The sequence below is a fragment of the Doryrhamphus excisus genome, chromosome 5 (genome assembly GCF_030265055.1).
Source record: "Doryrhamphus excisus isolate RoL2022-K1 chromosome 5, RoL_Dexc_1.0, whole genome shotgun sequence".
NCBI classification, from domain to species: domain Eukaryota; kingdom Metazoa; phylum Chordata; class Actinopteri; order Syngnathiformes; family Syngnathidae; genus Doryrhamphus; species Doryrhamphus excisus.
The window spans coordinates 7,519,651-7,536,554 of NC_080470.1; the positions used below are offsets into that span (position 1 = coordinate 7,519,651).

Genomic DNA, 16,904 nt, shown 5'->3' on the forward strand with positions numbered 1-16,904 from the left:
CGTCCTTCTGGATGCTATATTAAAAAAAAAGAGATGTTCAATTATAAATAACGGCGGAATTATCGGGGCATACATTTTATGACAACAGTGTCACTTGACTTTTTGCGCGCCAGTGCGTTTCATTTGAAGGAAGGGTTGTGTTGACAAAAAGCTTGCTATCATTCTGCCCACGTCTCCTACGCCCGAATCTCCTCTGGCACCTCTTACAGAAGGCTACTTGTGTGTTAACATGTGACTCAAAGTGAGAGAGGGGCACAGGGGGAAGCTGTGATTTGCACCGGGGCGCGTTCCACTCTCTCGGCATCTGTCTGATTCCTTCCTCCACATTCGTATGGAGTAAGCGGACCAATTAGGCATAACGACATCGGGTTGGAATTAAGACCGGAGATTTCTACGTCATTTTTTTATTATTTTTTTTTGAGGGAGTGTGTCCGCGTTGTCGAATACTACAACATCTGTCCGACTCTGGCTGCTCTTACTAACCTCACCCCTCTTTTCGTGCTCCTTGGGTCGCTCCCTCCTCCTCATCCTCCACTTTGCTCTTCTCTTGACTACATCGCCGTCTGGATGATATCATTTTGTGAAGTCATTATAGAAATGTCAACGCCTGTGCTTCTAGGGACTGTGAATAAGTCGACTTTCTCCACCAGCGAATTCCGTCTGCTTTCTCAAAGTTTCTCATTGGTGTAGAGCAGCAGAACAACGAGACGGAACACCGGAGTGGTTACCGGTTTGGCGTCTTAAAACTGAGCCCTGGTACAGTGAAATGAGTTTCGACGGTTGAATGACCAACATCCAGCAGAATAATGGAAAATGTAAACTTACCTGCTACTCATAACGATGGTGAGTATACATGACCATGATGAAATGATTGTCTTTTATGACTATTGTCTTTTATGAATTAGTGCAAACCATAACAATGTATGGATAATGTTATATATACAGTTATATGTTTGACCTAATGTGAAGTAAATGCTTTTTGAGGTTTTCACATGGGGGGCAGATGCTCACCCACCCATTCAACTACACACACACAGCATTTTAGAACAAAGCAAAGTGTATACTTAACACATACAGTATGCACACAATTGCATGCTATTTCTTTTCTTTATATCATTTCAGTTTGTACTGTAGATCATCACAGTCCTGTTGTATATTTGACTTAGTTAGTATTGGCAGCTTTTTTTTCTATGTATAGGATCAAGTCTGTCCATTACAATGATTTTTAAGTCCCACTAATGTCATACTTATACATTTCACCCTCAGGCTTCACCTGAGAACAACATATGAGTCATAAAACAGTGAGGCATGACTGCTAATGAGGCAAAGACTCTCAAATCAGGCAATAATGTTTTAAATACAATCCTCCGGGGCAGACAGTAGTGGCTATAATGTGCAAAATTGAACTTTGAATTAAAGCATCACTCCAGGTGAAGAGAGAGTAGGATGGTTTTGGAGCAGTTTTCTAGTGAAAAACACTCAATCACAGCTGTAATTTTCACTGCCACTTGCCAGTGTTAGACTGAAGTGCCAAAGCATCAGACTGTTTATTGGGCCACAACAGTGCCACTGTTCAGCTGTGTCCTCATCTATCCTGGGAGACTGGTGAACCTGACCATATCCGAGCCTGCAAGGCACACTGCCTCCTCATATGAAAAGAGATATAGCTCACCTTCTATCAGCCCCTGCCCCCACCTACAAATTGCCATGTACCCATTTCTCAATAATATCCACACATCTTGTATCCATGGATGCATATGGCCTTGCACAGCCATTTCTTAGGGCAGCTGAACTGTAAAAAACAGTGTTATATAGCTATGGATGAAAAGCCATCCACTGTCTCACAGTGCCACTAGGAGAAATGCCATGCCTGAGAGGGCATCTTGTTCTTACAGTTTAATGCTTTGTGTTTGGCTGTGAGAGACTAAGTGAGGGTAAGGGAACAAACGAATCACTGCCACATCCCTCCCACAACTCCTTTAAAAACAGCACTGAGAAAATGGAGAGGGAAACATTGCAAGTCCACACACACACACGCAGTGTTAACATGACCATCACTAACACACAATCAATGTCGCTAGAATGACTGACGTCTGACAGCCCATTTATATTAAATGTTTATGTCTTTAAACAAGTGACCTCACACCAGATTTCAGAAAGATCCCTGGTGAACCACCAAAGACCAAAAGCTTATTACCACATATGCAGAGTTACTCCCCAAGATCTGTAAACAAACTTTGATGTGTAAAATTGAGCCCATGCTGTGTGAGATACCATTGCCGAATACTGTAATGTCATTTGCTGGGACGTGGGAGTCATAATAAGCCTGACATAAGAAGATAAAGAACGAGGAAAATAACATGAGAATAGGGATGAAAAGAGAAGAAAGACTGCAGGATTGGTGATATTTCACACATCTGCTCATTATTCACAGCTTATTATATTATGATCATGACAAAACTGAAAAGTTTGGCTCTAATCTATAAAACGTTGGGAAACAGGCTTTGTGTAAGCGGTGGGAAGCGGAAGAATGTGGTAGATGAGAGGTTGAGAATAAAGTAAAAATGATAAAAGTAAAATCGTCATTGAGGGATTTGGGATTGACTCGTGCAATAAAATAGTGTCTCTTTGATGAAGACAGAGTGGGGAATTAGACTGAAATACAGAATCTCGCTTAGGTAATTGAATGTTGGATCTGAACGTATTCTGTAAAAGCACACATTCACAAGTTGTTTGCCAACACTCACAAATATTCTGTTTTCATTCATTCATTAATTTTCTGCCGCTTATCCTCACGAGGGTCACGGGGGGTGCTGGAGCCTATCCCAGCTGTTTTCGGGCGAGAGGCAGGGTACAACCTGGACTGGTCGTCAGCCAATCACAGGGCACATATAGACAAACAACCATTCACACTCACATTCATAGCGATGGACAATTTGGAGTCTTGGAGTTTCTTAACTTAGCGTACATGTTTTTGGAATGTGTGAGGAATCCAGAGTCCCCGGAGAAAACCCACACATGCACAGGGAGAACGTGCAAACTCCACACAAAGGAATCAAACTCGGGTCTTCTAGCTGTGTGGCCTGTGCGCTAACCACTCGACCGCCGTGCAGCCGATCTCACAATTATATTTGTTCAAGTAGACAGGTGTCAGACATAAAGCAGGTCTTAAAAGGCGCTGTCCCTCTTTGGCTCCAAACTACACATTGCCGTTCATGGCTTTCACTCACCACTTTCTGGTATTCACCAGGGATTTAAATGTCTTTGTGTTAGACGATTCAAACGCATCTAGATACATGGATTAGGATATGATTTAAAAAAGACATATTTTAAAAACAGAACAATTTGATACTGTGTGCAGTATTTTCAAATGTCTAAAAGAGCACATAATCTCCCTAAGCATGCTGTCAGGTAAGGGTCCCCAACCACTGGGGAGCAGCAAATGCAATCATTTAAAGAAAAAAAAAAAAAAAACATATGTTTTGCTGATGTGTTGGCAATCTTTCCTGGTGACTAGCTAGTGCGCTGCTAATGCTATTTCGATCCATTCTCATCTTCAGCCATGGTAAGCTACGCAGCATGCGCGACAGTCCTTTTACTGGCAGCCCAGGCTCTTGCTTTGTTTAAGAGACTGACCCGGTACATGTCTCTCCCATCGATTAATCTCAGTATTTATGGCTGATTCTTATCGATCCAAGAGGCTTCTACCGATGCAGCCGTATTTCTTGCTTCTCATGTCATGTCCGTGGCGTGTGTACATACACAACAGCAGTGACTGGTGATTGGCTTCAATAACTTTAATAGCTTCAATAATAAGTTTTAGTAGGCTTCAAAACAGCTCCACGGTAGTAGTTAAACTTTGCCAAATCTTATTAGCTGACAACAAAAATACTTACTACGGTTAATGAGTGGTTAGAAGTTAAAGAAGCCAGTGCCATTGTTCTGGAGTTATCGACCAAATTATTTGTTATGATTCATATGCTCGGACATTAAACAGACGTGTTGTCATATAAAAGTACATGTGTGAAAACTGTGCAAGTGCCTTGAGACAAGCAGGGGTGTCAAATGATTACATTTTTAATCAGAATAATCACAGTTTTAAAGGCAATTAATCATGGTTAATCAGCATTTACCACTATGTCTGAAACATGCCAGTTTTTTTATGTATTTATTAATAACAAACAGGTACTTAATAAATAATAATAAATAAATGCTGATAAGAATATCCACTTATTGTTTCTATTTGTCTTTAGATCAGTTGTAGATCAGCAGATCATTTGTAAGAAGATGACACTTGTTAAAAATCACATCACACTGTAAACGTTTAAAAAATATCAAAACGTTGTATTGAAACCACACATATACACATAATAAAGACATTGTTGTGATGTTTGAGGCTAGGCATGAGGAAGTTATAGGTGGTCTACTGAAGTACTGTAGTAGGGCAGCAGTGGGGCAGGAGGTAGAACTGGTTGTCAGGAAAGGTTGGGGGTAGGCGGTACGGATGAGCGAGTACAGGTATCTGTATCAGTTCATCTATCTAAATCTTGATCGGTATCTATACTCAGAGTGGGCGGGGCATAAAACAGAAGATGCTGTGGTTTAAATGGAAATATGTGGGGCTTACATCAGTGCATTATTTTAAGTCTAAGATTGACATGGATTGATGAGATGTTGCTATATTTATTATTATTACACACTATATGTACTGTGTATATGTGCAAGTGATCTCTAACACTTATTATTTAATTATTTTTTTAATTATTTGAAGTTGGTAATTCATGTAAACATGCATTGATGGAAAATAAGGAAGTCATTTGTCAGCCTTGTTCAGGCTGACAAATTTTGGCTGTATTTTTCTAAAAAAATACAGCGTTCAGTACTTATAGCAAAGTTTTCCAAGTGACTTTATCCCACCAGCCAAAGAGAGCAGCCAGAAAAAAAAGCACCGGCAGTGACACAACGAGCCATATACAGCTTTCTTGTGGAATCCATCGCTTAAGAAACAAGCTTACGAATGCAACGTGCATACTACAACATATTGAGAAAGGTCTGATATTTGACCATAGTCATACAAGAGTATTTGATGTTACCTAATGTTTTGGCAATGAACGAAATTGTTATACTGTGGGATACTCGTATCTGGCAAAAATGCATTAGCCGTAACGGATACTCGTTTAAAACAAGTATGGGGCTCATCCCTAGTTGGCGGTCACTGTCATGTTTGGTGGTGAGAGGCTGTAGGCATGAATTGGCAGTCAGATTTAACTCATGACTACCCCAGCGCAGCTTTGGATACAGATTACCAACACCTGTGTGTGAGTGAGGAGTGAATGAATAATGGGTTGACTGTCTTGAAAAATGTAAAATGTAATCCATTATTATTAATATTCTGTTCTGAGAATTGCATTCGGGTCAGATACACAGATTGTGTGACTCTGTGGGGAAGCTACACTTGCCTCTTTGTGTTGTCATAACAGAAACGTGTGGTTTGCCATGATGCACATGTTTTAATTACACTAAATAATTAAACATAATTAATTAAATGAATTAGCAACAACCGTTAACGTGTTATTTTTGACAACCCTAATGATAAGCCAACAGTATTTCACATATAATGGGGAAACGTCAGTCTACAGAAGGAAAATAAGTTCTTTTATCAATGTAGGAGAAACATTTGTCATATTCAAGGCCACATGCACAAGAGGTTTTATTTTGATGAAACGATGCATGACACTATCTTCTCACTCACTCGTAGATATGCTGCTCCAAATCCATTTTCCACAGGAACCACCATTTTACATTTACTGCAATCCTTTTGAAGATTGTGAAACATAAACTGACACCCCACATGTGCAAATTAAACCACTCTTGGAGATCAGTAGAGCTGAATCTCCCTGAATGATGAATGCACAATTTTGGACACACAAACACACTACTGTATATTAATGAAACTGAGACGAAAAATACTTTTGGATGCTTGTAAGGTATTTTTTCCAAGTGTTAACTAACAAATATGAGTACTCATTTGGATGTTTTAAGGCTATGGTCTCCAAACGTTTGATCCGCTGATGCACAGCCCGTTTGAGTTCAAATGCAGATTTCAATAAATGAACCTTAACTTTTTTTTTTTTTTACAATTCGATTCCCTGCTTAAAATCTTAAAATTCCTGACTATGAACTGATCACACTTACCTAATATTGTGGATATATGAGTTGATAATAAATTAATAAAGTCTTTGGATAGCTAATTAAAATGTGTTTTCGGAGCTACTGGCTGTTGAGACCTGTTGAGGGTGGGCGAAGCACAGCTTGGCGGAGGGCAGAGCGTTTATACAGTATATAAGAAAGTCGGCCCCTTTGTGAAGCCAGTTTGCGCCAGTTTCAAGCACGGCGCAAACGCTCACTTGTCGCGAATCACACATCAGCCGTCATACGACGCAAACCCGCACACAACGAAAGTTCCTCCTGCACTGAAAGTGCTACATAGTGCCTGCATGCTCCCAAATCCATACAGAGGCGGTACTCATCCCTATATTTTGTCCACACTTGCAAGACCACACCGCTGCCTCACAAGCCTCAAACTCACCACACCCTGCCAAGTTTTCGCCCCCAAATGGCACACCAACCTATGCTTTTCAATGCGCTACCCTTTTGAGACATTTTTGAGGCACGCATGGCAGATGTGCTTGTTCTGCTTGATTAGTGGAGGGGATCTGCATTTTTTTCAGCCAATACTGATTATGGCCGATCAATTGTAGCACCACCCCTAATATTTATCGAAACCCAGATTCTATCTTGCATGTGTGAGAACTGCGAAAACATATTTACCAGATTTGTCCAAATTGTCATAGTCCACCCGTTCATGGTTCAGGGTCACAATGAGCTGGTGACCATCCCAGCAGACTTCAGGCATATGGCAAACTAGACTCTGGACTGGTCTTCAGTAAGTCACAAGGCACACAATTGTCATGAGGCACAATCAATATGTAAATATATAGTAAATATATTGGTAGACACATTTAATCTGGATTGGGACAGTTTTTGTCCATCTTCATGAATAATTATTTACCTGACAGTAGTCCCCAGGACAACACAGCAGTTAGCCTTGGAAAACCATTCCATAAACAAATTACTCTTTCCCCCCCTCAAAGATGGATTTTTTCAGATCTCTCCATGTTTATTCATGAATGTTCATGTGCCTACACAGTGACATTTTTGTCTTTGATGTCTTTCTCCCGGGACAATATGGGAGCTCCTTTTTGTTTGTGAGACAGCCGGATGAATGCAACTGGCAGCCACACTACAACTCAACAAAGGCTGTGTTTTACCCTGGGCACTGGTATGAGAGGTATTGTCAACAGTTGTAGGCGGAAATATAACTGGGTTAATTAGGGCCAAAAAACTCATTAGTCAGCACAGAGGGGAAGATGTAAAGTTTATCAGTTCCTGTTTTCCTACTTTGACAATGGATTGGGGGTTTGCTCGCAGTCAACTTACAAAGTGGATCCGGTTGAAGGAATTCTAAAGAAATGTTTTAATCATGTCTGCAATACCCCAAAGGGGAATGGGTTATACTACTCCTTCTATTATTGCCTGAACATAGAGTTATGGAGGTGATCTAATCTATTATAGCAATGCTCAACAGGAAAGAGCACACATTTTCCTTTATTACTTACAAACACTCATACTCTCCAGTCTGTTCGGAATTAGTTTGTTTTCTCTCTTTGTGCAATTTGTTTGATCAGGTGTGAACTGGAGGTTGACACAGGTGTGTATTTTCACTCCTGTCCTGTCCCACTCCCACAGAAAAAAAAGTCTTGTCTCACCCCAGTGTGCGGTCCCACTCCCAGTAAGATGACTCCAACGTGCTCCTGTACCGCTTCCATTTTTTTTCTCTTTGGGCATGTTGCATTTGATTTGGTCTTCTCCTCATTCTTTGTGTGCTGCTGTTGTTTTTCCTAAAGATATGGTAACAGGAACAGGTCATCTGTGGTAATATAAGGATGCATTGCATTGCCTTAATTCAAACCAAAAAAACCTTCACAAAAGGGCACAAAACATAAATAATGCATGGACTATTCTTTTTTTTTGGAGGTCAGTTACATTAAAAAAGAAACAAAAAAATCAGTACATGGGTCACGCCATCTCTACCCATGTCGAAAAAACCCAAATATAACATGAAATTGCATTTATTTATGAACTTATTTAACTTATTTTTCAACAAGAACAACATGGACAGAGAACATTGCAAAACTGTTAATTGAATGGCAAAGCTGCAGAGAGCACTGCCATATTTGCCACATTTCCACTTAGTGTGCTCATTTGTTATTAAATACATGTGTTTGAATAAGACACTTATAAAAATACTAAGATTGGAAGCAAATATTCTCTGGTGAACTACTCAAGATCAGCTGGTGTGCTACCTGTCGGAGCTTCACAGTCTACAGCTGTACATACTACAGTGCTTATGTTGCACAGCTTCGACAGACGACTAATGTTTTGAAGACAAGCCATAAGTATTATAATGATAAGAGAACGAGATTGTTAAGTGACACTTTAAAAACTAAGTTGTTATGATGATCGTAGCTTGCCTGTGACCCAAATGAAACGAGTTCGCTAAATGCCGCCAGCCAGGCATGTAAACAAAAAAGCCAGAAAGTGGAATGAGATTGAAACGTGAGCGATCACATGCACTGGCATGGATAGGCTTAGTATGTGACAAGCTGTCATCAATTTACTACACATTTTATGGGCTATTCATTCTCCCGATAATAAAAAGCAAAGTGAAAATAAACATCATACGTATTGCAAACCTTGTGTATCTGGTCACACATGAGGGAAGTGCCAGGAAGGCAGACAGGCGATTCTGGTGCCTGCTTATCAAAACGAAGCGCAGTGAAACATTTATTAGGACATTTTTAATCATTTTCAAACTAATTGTGGTCAATATTTGCATAAATAATAAGCTATATATGTATATCTGTATTTGGGATGTTCCGACCAGGATCCATACCAATCACATACTGTGTATGCAGTGTAAATATTTAAATGCACTACTGTCTATATTAGGGGTCACAAAGGTTTTTTCTTGTGAGAGCTACTTTTAGAAAACTGAAAATGGCCAAGGGCTACTCATTTTTTGACATTTATTTTCTTAGCTTATTTCAAGCCAAACAAAGCCAGTATGCTTGTTTTACCAGAACATTAACAACATTTTGGTATCCACAACTCACCTTTTGTATACATTTATTTCTAGTCTTCTCACATTATTAATTGAAAGCCTGAATGAAAAGCAGGTGTCCACTGTCTTCTGAAGCGCAGATGCAGCCGACTCTGTCTTCGGAGCCCGGACAAGAGGAAATATCAATGTGATATCAGTGTGCACAAGCGTGGCGCCAACGCTCACTCGTCACGTGTCACACTCATCGCGCATCACACATCTTCCGGAGTCCGACGCAGCCTTGCACACACAAGTTTCTCCTGCACTAAAAGTGCTACATATTGTCTACATGCTCCCAAATCTGTACTGAGGTGGCACTAATGCCCAAATTCTGTCTACACTTCCAAGTACACCGGGTTGGAACCGGGGCTTTATATCTGCTGCTTGACAGAGCAAGTATCGGCGGATGACGATACCGTCTTTTTTCTACTGATATCGGCCAAATACACGCCGCCACGATGAATTGCATGTAGCGGAAACCCTGCACATGACTGAAAATTTTACCTAACACTAACTTCTACAATAATTTATTCTACGGGCAATTTATATAATGGTTAGCACAACATTTGAATCACACTTAGCCTTGCTATTATGACCAATGATGGATTGCGTTCTAACACTGGCAAGCTGACCAAGACCTACCTATCAAGTAATCTAGGTCCACTAGGGGTTTGGATGAGAGTGTTCATACTTGACCAAACAAACCACAAATACACCAGCGTTCATTTGAAATGACCCAAATGTGAACACATCCTTACATAATGAGTGCATAATATGTACATTGTGTGCTGTTAGAAGGTCATCATTTATTTTGGAATTCTGAGGGTTTAAAACAAATCCCATATGGTTCTCCAAAATATTTAAGCTTGAGGTCTTAATTTCTTGCAGGTATATCCCTGATATGGGAGGAAAACACAAACACACGCTCACACACCATTTAGGAAGGCGACAGCTCTACCTTGGCATCCTACAAAAAGAGCAACAGCTGTTTAGAGACTGAATGTTTTGATTTGTCCTGGTCTCCAATGAACGGCTGTGCCAACTCTTAAGAAAGATTAGGCCTGGGAGTTCCCACATCTCATCAAGTGCACTGTGTCCTTTAAAAGGTGACAGTCAAACTCCAACAGTGCAGTAGGCCACCAAAATCTTTGGAGGCGACATGGAGATTGATTTCGGAAGTGCTGCATTTCATCCCCAAAACAATTAGACATTTTAAAACGGTAGATAAATCACTGGATTGGTTGGTATTTGTGATATAAATATTACCATATTTAAGCCTTAAATTTTCTCAAAAATCGACAAGGCGCCTATAATCCGTTGCGCCTTATGTGTGTACTGAGTTCAAAAATCTGTAAATATTTTGTTACGGTACTTCGGGAAGCGCTCCGCTCGATTTGAGTGTTAGACCATATCCCGCTGACACAGGGACATAATACGACGCTGGCAGCGTTAAACCAATCAAAGGACAGGAAGTACATCATGTACGCTTAACGTCTGACACACCTCCGGGGCTGCAAGACAACACTGCAAAACAACATTTAACAAAAATACTGCCATACTGTCGACATTACTCCTAGTCTGTGCTATTATTAACATGTTAGCATATGGTGATCACATGGGCTTTATCCGGGCACTGCTTGATAGAATTGCTGGGGAACAGTCTGGAATTGACTGTTTGTATTTGAGTGCCAATATCAGAGATTTTAGATGAATGCTGATATAATCCAGTACTGATATTGGCTTGGTACACCCCTAACCCCTTTGTTTGTAAACAAATACTGGTACAGTTTGGATCGTGGATCATTGCTAAAATCACCAAATGAAATAAGTTGGATTAAATATATTCACTACTTTATAAAATACAAAAACACCATATCTGCATGAATAAGCATGATCCGCTGATCAGTGTCATTTCCAAAATTACTTTTTTCACTGCTGGTATCCAAGTGACATATTAGTTTTCAGCACAAATGTGTTGAACAGATTATGGTTCCCTGCTTTACTGACTGCTTTACTGAAGAACGATTTTATGCCACGTGCCAAGGCTGAAGCCATCAAGTACACTGGCACAAACTGTCAAATTCATAATCCAGAACCATTACAGGAATATCCAAAAGGCACAAAAAGTTGAGCCCAGCTTTCAATTTATGGTATAACTGAAATGTGTTTGTCAAGAGGAGGATACAACTTATTACCATCCATTACTTCTGAATTGATGGATGTAGAATCTACAATGCCATACTTCTTCCACCATTATTGACTTTTTCTGTGTATGCATGTTCTCATTACATTCTTATGTAAGAAAATCTGCTTCTTTCCTCATTCGTACCCTACACACAATTTTATTTAGATGGTCTCACGGAAACAAAGAGAGAGTTAATTTCTGAAGACATTCCAAACAGCCCTGGGTTAGTTCTTTGCCACACTGCGAAAAATCCTACTTGAATGAATTCACTAGAGCTCGGTGCCTGCTTGTGACTTATTGAATTGAAAATGTCTTCCCATTGTATCACACGTTTTTTGATTTGTTGTTTTTGGACTATGTGAGCGCTTCTCAAGCGGGGATATTTCAGATATTATTTGATGAAAAGCATGCTGCATGTAATTTAAATTATGACACATTGTGTCCCTGTAAACTGGGAATGCTGTGTATCTTGTATCATTCAGGCATCTGACAACAAAGGCTCAGCGGATGGCTTTGTTGGACGATAATGTGATTATGAAGCTGGCATGGACCTGTCTGAGAATGATGAATGTTTGCAGACAGGACTGCCATAGCAAGTGTGTACAAAAAACATGCAGAATATGAGTCAAAAGGAGGATTTAGAGATATTCCAGAATCCAGAGGAGGAAGCAAGTGGGTGGTTTGACGAAGGATAAACAGAAGAAACAAAGTCAAAGGTGTTTGCAGGGAAGGAAAAGACAGCAAGTGAACAATACAGAGCAAAGAGCCGAATGTTTACCCTCCACAATCTTCTGCATCAGCTTTTTGGACAGTTGCCTGCTAGATTATAGGATCAGAGAGTCCTTTTATTATGACTGCTGTGTTCTGTTCATTAACATGCTACACCCAGGGCACTGAGCTGGGTTACTCTTGACACTACATGGACCCCTTTTCACCTGTAACATATAGGCGGCAGTCAGGATGCATGCCAATACTTGTTTACACATACATCTCCTTCCATAATTAACAGTTAATACCAAAGTGACACCCCCCCACTTGCTGTCCAGATCAGATAGAAAAGGGCCATGCTTGAGCTAAGAAAAAGTGTGGCTCATAAAATGCATAAGACTGAGATATATGTTTTGCCTTTTTATAAGTGAATTAACGACTGAATGCTGTCAAAATGAGAACGGGAATTGCTAAAGGATGTCTGCACAGATTAGCACCACTGGCACTAAGAAAGGGAGCGAAATATATATATATATATTTTCAATTCATGTTTTTCTTTCTATTCATTTTAATGCTAGTAGTGTTGCTGTGACAAATTGTATTACTTGGATGTAAGGACATTGCTTATTACACAAGTGTAAACAGCAGTGAACCCTTGAGGCGAAAGCAATGGAAAAAAAGATACAGTATATCAAATTTTACACTGAAGCAAAAACTAAATTAGTTCCAACTTTAATCATTCATCTGCATTGGCAAGCTCATCAAAATGCTATCATTCTCAGTTGTTTGCTGCCTGCTTTTGAAAGAACAAAATTAAAGATTTAATTTACATAAATTATGACTCCAGAACTGACATGAACATAGTTGCTCCAAAGACTTTACCGATGGAAGAGTTTATAGTAACCTCATGGTACTTAAAAAAAATGTTAATATGTTCGTGGTGATGCAGGGGCCATATGCTTACATTTTAAATTAATTATTGTTATTATTGTCTTGTTATGTTTAAGGAAGCTTCCAGTGGTCTTTCTGCCATTCTCCATAGTTGACACAGGACTTTAATAGATATGAAGAAAAAAAGACTGAAAATAATCCATAAAGTCAAAAAACAACATGCTCACTCTCTTGACAGTACATTCATGCACATAATAAAAACAAGTCAAAATAGTCAGTTAACTAATGAAATGAGTCATATAAAAATTTACATCACATGACGTCTATTGTTTTAAATCCTGTGTTTTTGTTATTTCACTGAAGTAAAGACCTCTTCAGATGTTTGAGGTGTCACTAATACAAAAAATATGGACACCAGTCACCATTCTGCTTGAAAAAGCAAATTTTCTCTGTTTTATGGTCAAAATCGCGTGTTACCGCTAAAACCACCCTATGTTCTACTGCTGATTTACACACCCCAAAGGGCTAGAAATCTCTTTTTTCTGATGAAATAAGAGGGTACAAAGTTTTTTTTTCATACTTTCAATGTTTATGTAGTCCTAAAAGTCAATATTATGTGGGTCATGAAAGTTCCGCAAAAATGCCCCAAAACTGGCAGTAAAAAACTCTTCTCTGAAAATGGCTGGCAGTGAATGAGTTAATAACGGTGCCAGATTCAGACCCAAGCCAACACAATTTAACTGTACACAACAAAAAAATCGCTGTACAAAATAACCCCTTAAAGAAGCATAAGACAGTCAAAAGTGATCATTTTAACTACAGCAAAGCATGCCCGGAAATGCGTTATGTTCCTATTGCACAGCTTCGCATCTGTCAAAGTATGATGTGTTTGTGTTGATATAAAATACTATATTTTTCTGGACGTTGAGGGACTGATGATCTTTCTCTTGGATTTGGATTTTCGGAAAGTACAAATGTCAAACAGGAATGAATGGACGCAAAAAATATATATAAACATAAAAACACATTGAACATGTGCATTGTGTCCCAACCTGAAAACGCGACCACAAAGGTGCATTATTTTGTATGTTGCAATCCCGGCCGGCACTGCATGTGTGGGAAACCGTGACAGGTGTGTGAAGGTGTGCAGGCTGCTTACTTATCTATTCGTAAGTGCAAATGAGACATTTTCTCAAAATCTGACCATATTAACTATTCTTTCTTTATCCTAGATTACTGGGGTATGTCTTGTCATGTTGGGAAATTCAAACGAGCATCGCTGTGTGTGTGTGTATGTGCGCAATGATAATGTACATGAGTGTGCTGCATTCACCAATTATGTTGGTTAAAAGGACAAGGAGGTTGTAATGTTTGTCATACTTTCAATAGGCACAAATAAATAGTGTTAAAATATCAGGATAAATAATATGAAATATATAAAGCTGTCAGTTGGATTTAATTTGACACCCCTGTTCTACATTAATGCAAAAAATCCTAGTACTTGATTGTTCCCTAATTTTACACAAGATGCCAAAGGTACATATAAAGTTTAAGCTGTCTTTGCTTAAGTAAACAGTAAACCGAGCCCAAAAGGTCAAACTTTTAAATGTTTTTCCTCACAGCTAATCGATGGATACCACACAGGACAGTACTGGCTAAACCATTACTTAACTCAGTTTTATCTTCTCTCCGAACCTCCGCTGTTCTGTGGTATTTCCTTGATGCCTTTGGTGTTATTTTTGAAGGGTAATGACATTTGGAGTGCATGTGTAACGGTCAAATGCCTGAGTTAGCTTGACAGATTTTCATCTGAATACTTCAGTATAATGGGGCTCAGCCCCTCCTTCAGTACAACTTGCAATTTACGGTGCGATGTGTCAGGGAAGGAAAAATAGCTAAAAGGTTGGAGTAGCTGGTGGAAACAAATGAGAGACACGAGTCCGACTGGCAGGCGGTCTGAAACAATGTACAAATTTAACTTCACACTTGACCATGTCTTTTTCACCTTCGGATAATCTTTGACAACATTGAATAAGTCTGCCATACTCTAAACCATTTATGGAATATTCTATACAATTCAGTAGATACATCCTGTTGACTTGAGGCTATGAAAGTTAGATATAATCATAATATTTCTTTCTGAATGCTTTTAACTTTACCTCTATATGCTTTTCTTTCAGGTGCCTGGGGGGCTTTAAAGTGATGCAGGTCTTTCTGCAATCCAAGTGGAGGAGACATCTTGCAACAAGTGGTTTTGGTCTTTGAATACCCCCCCCGCCAGCAGCCCCATCTAGTACTTGCTCCTAATCTCTGATGGCTCTATGGCCCATCTTCACCCTCAGCCTTCTTTGCTGGGAGTGTTTAAGGCCTATGGAAGCAGTTGCTGGCGCAACTCTGCCAAATGACAAACCCAGGGGCCCCTTGGACTGGCTCCTGTCTGACAAGGGGCCCTTCCACCACTCACCAGAGTACATTGACTTTGCAGACAAAAACAGACAAGGCTTCTCTACCAGATACAAGATATACAGGCGAGTCACACTAACACTAATAATTTGCAACTGCAGTCAAACCTCGATTCCTCAGATCAAAAGGAACATATTGTCATTTCGGAACTACATTAGTTGCCTTTCTTGACAAGCGAGAGGAAATGATCAATACTTCTTTCATGTCATCAACATCGAAGACACTGCCAGCAGTCAATTAGCTTTGATTGGCATCGAGGCTGGATGTAGGAAATAGTTCTCCTGAATAAGAAGCAAGAAACATCTCTGCAGCTCATCAGTTTTGGATTTAGCATTTGTTTGTGATAAAAAAACAATGGTATAAATTAATCAATACATTTTGGGTGGAAAGTCTTCTCTACCTATATTGCATTGCAGTTTATATAGTTAAAGATGATAATGACATTATTATAAGTCATTAACCATGCCAAGGTTCTTGTAGGCCATATTGAAATGAGATTCTAGTGAATTGTTGTTGAAAGAAGTGCTGTTAAGTGTCAAAGAAGAGGAGGAAAAAAAATGAAACTATATGAAGTTACTTTCAACACATGCAGTGATCCAGACAACTACCTCGCATGGTGCCCAAAAAACACAAGTCAACAAAAATGTGAAAAACAATTCAACCTAAGTACTGCACTTTCTGGGAAGTAATAAAGGAGGGACGTTCACATAGTCTTCAATAGACAATATTGTATTATTGTATAGTTCATAGTTCATATTGAATATCACACATCCTTTATTCATGTACATTCCAGGTGTCTTATTCTGTTAAAAAAAAGCCCTGTAAAATTATATTTCGTTTTGATGGTCTGATCTTTAAAGTGCTCCTGAAAAAAGGGACACAAGGCACATATTGACAGAGATAAAATAAGACAAATAACTCCAGGTGGAATGCGTAAAAAAAATCGTAAACTTGTTAACTGATTAATTTGGTTAACTCAATGCAGCCCGCGAGTCAATAAGTTTGCCCTTGAGTTGTGGAATCCTTTAGAGCAGTGATTTTCAACCTTGTTTGAGCCACGGCACGTTTTTTACATTGGAAAAATCTTGTGGCACACCACTAACCAAAAATGTTACAAAATGTCACCACGACCTCACACGTGCACGACACTCGACAGCAGCCAGGTTTTTACATGACCAGTTTTTCTCTTTCCGAATGACCTTTCGGGAAACAATGGTATCCATAGAAAGGAATATTCTGATCTCTTGTCTACATGCACCATAAAAATCAAATAGAATAGTCAATAGGGCATGCCCAGTAAAACGTAAACATCAACATCACGTGATACCGGCTTCCCCAAGTTTTTCTTTCACTTGTTGGAATAACTCTGTATTACCAGTTTTTCGTCTGTCCAGTCTTGAAATTTAGTTTGAATCAAAAACAAACTTTGCTTAG

The 16,904-nt window shown here is 39.4% G+C and overlaps 1 protein-coding gene across 1 annotated transcript in view; it reads left to right on the forward strand.

Moving 5' to 3' along the window:
* The first annotated feature begins 229 nt into the window (after positions 1–229).
* LOC131129795 (BMP/retinoic acid-inducible neural-specific protein 3-like) overlaps positions 230–16,904 on the forward strand; it is a 46,010-nt gene continuing 29,335 nt past the window's right edge. The window contains exons 1-2 of the mRNA XM_058073662.1: positions 230–843; positions 15,188–15,535. Coding sequence (XP_057929645.1) covers positions 15,321–15,535 — 215 coding nt within the window. The 5' untranslated portion in view covers positions 230–843; positions 15,188–15,320. The remainder of the gene's footprint in view (positions 844–15,187; positions 15,536–16,904) is intronic.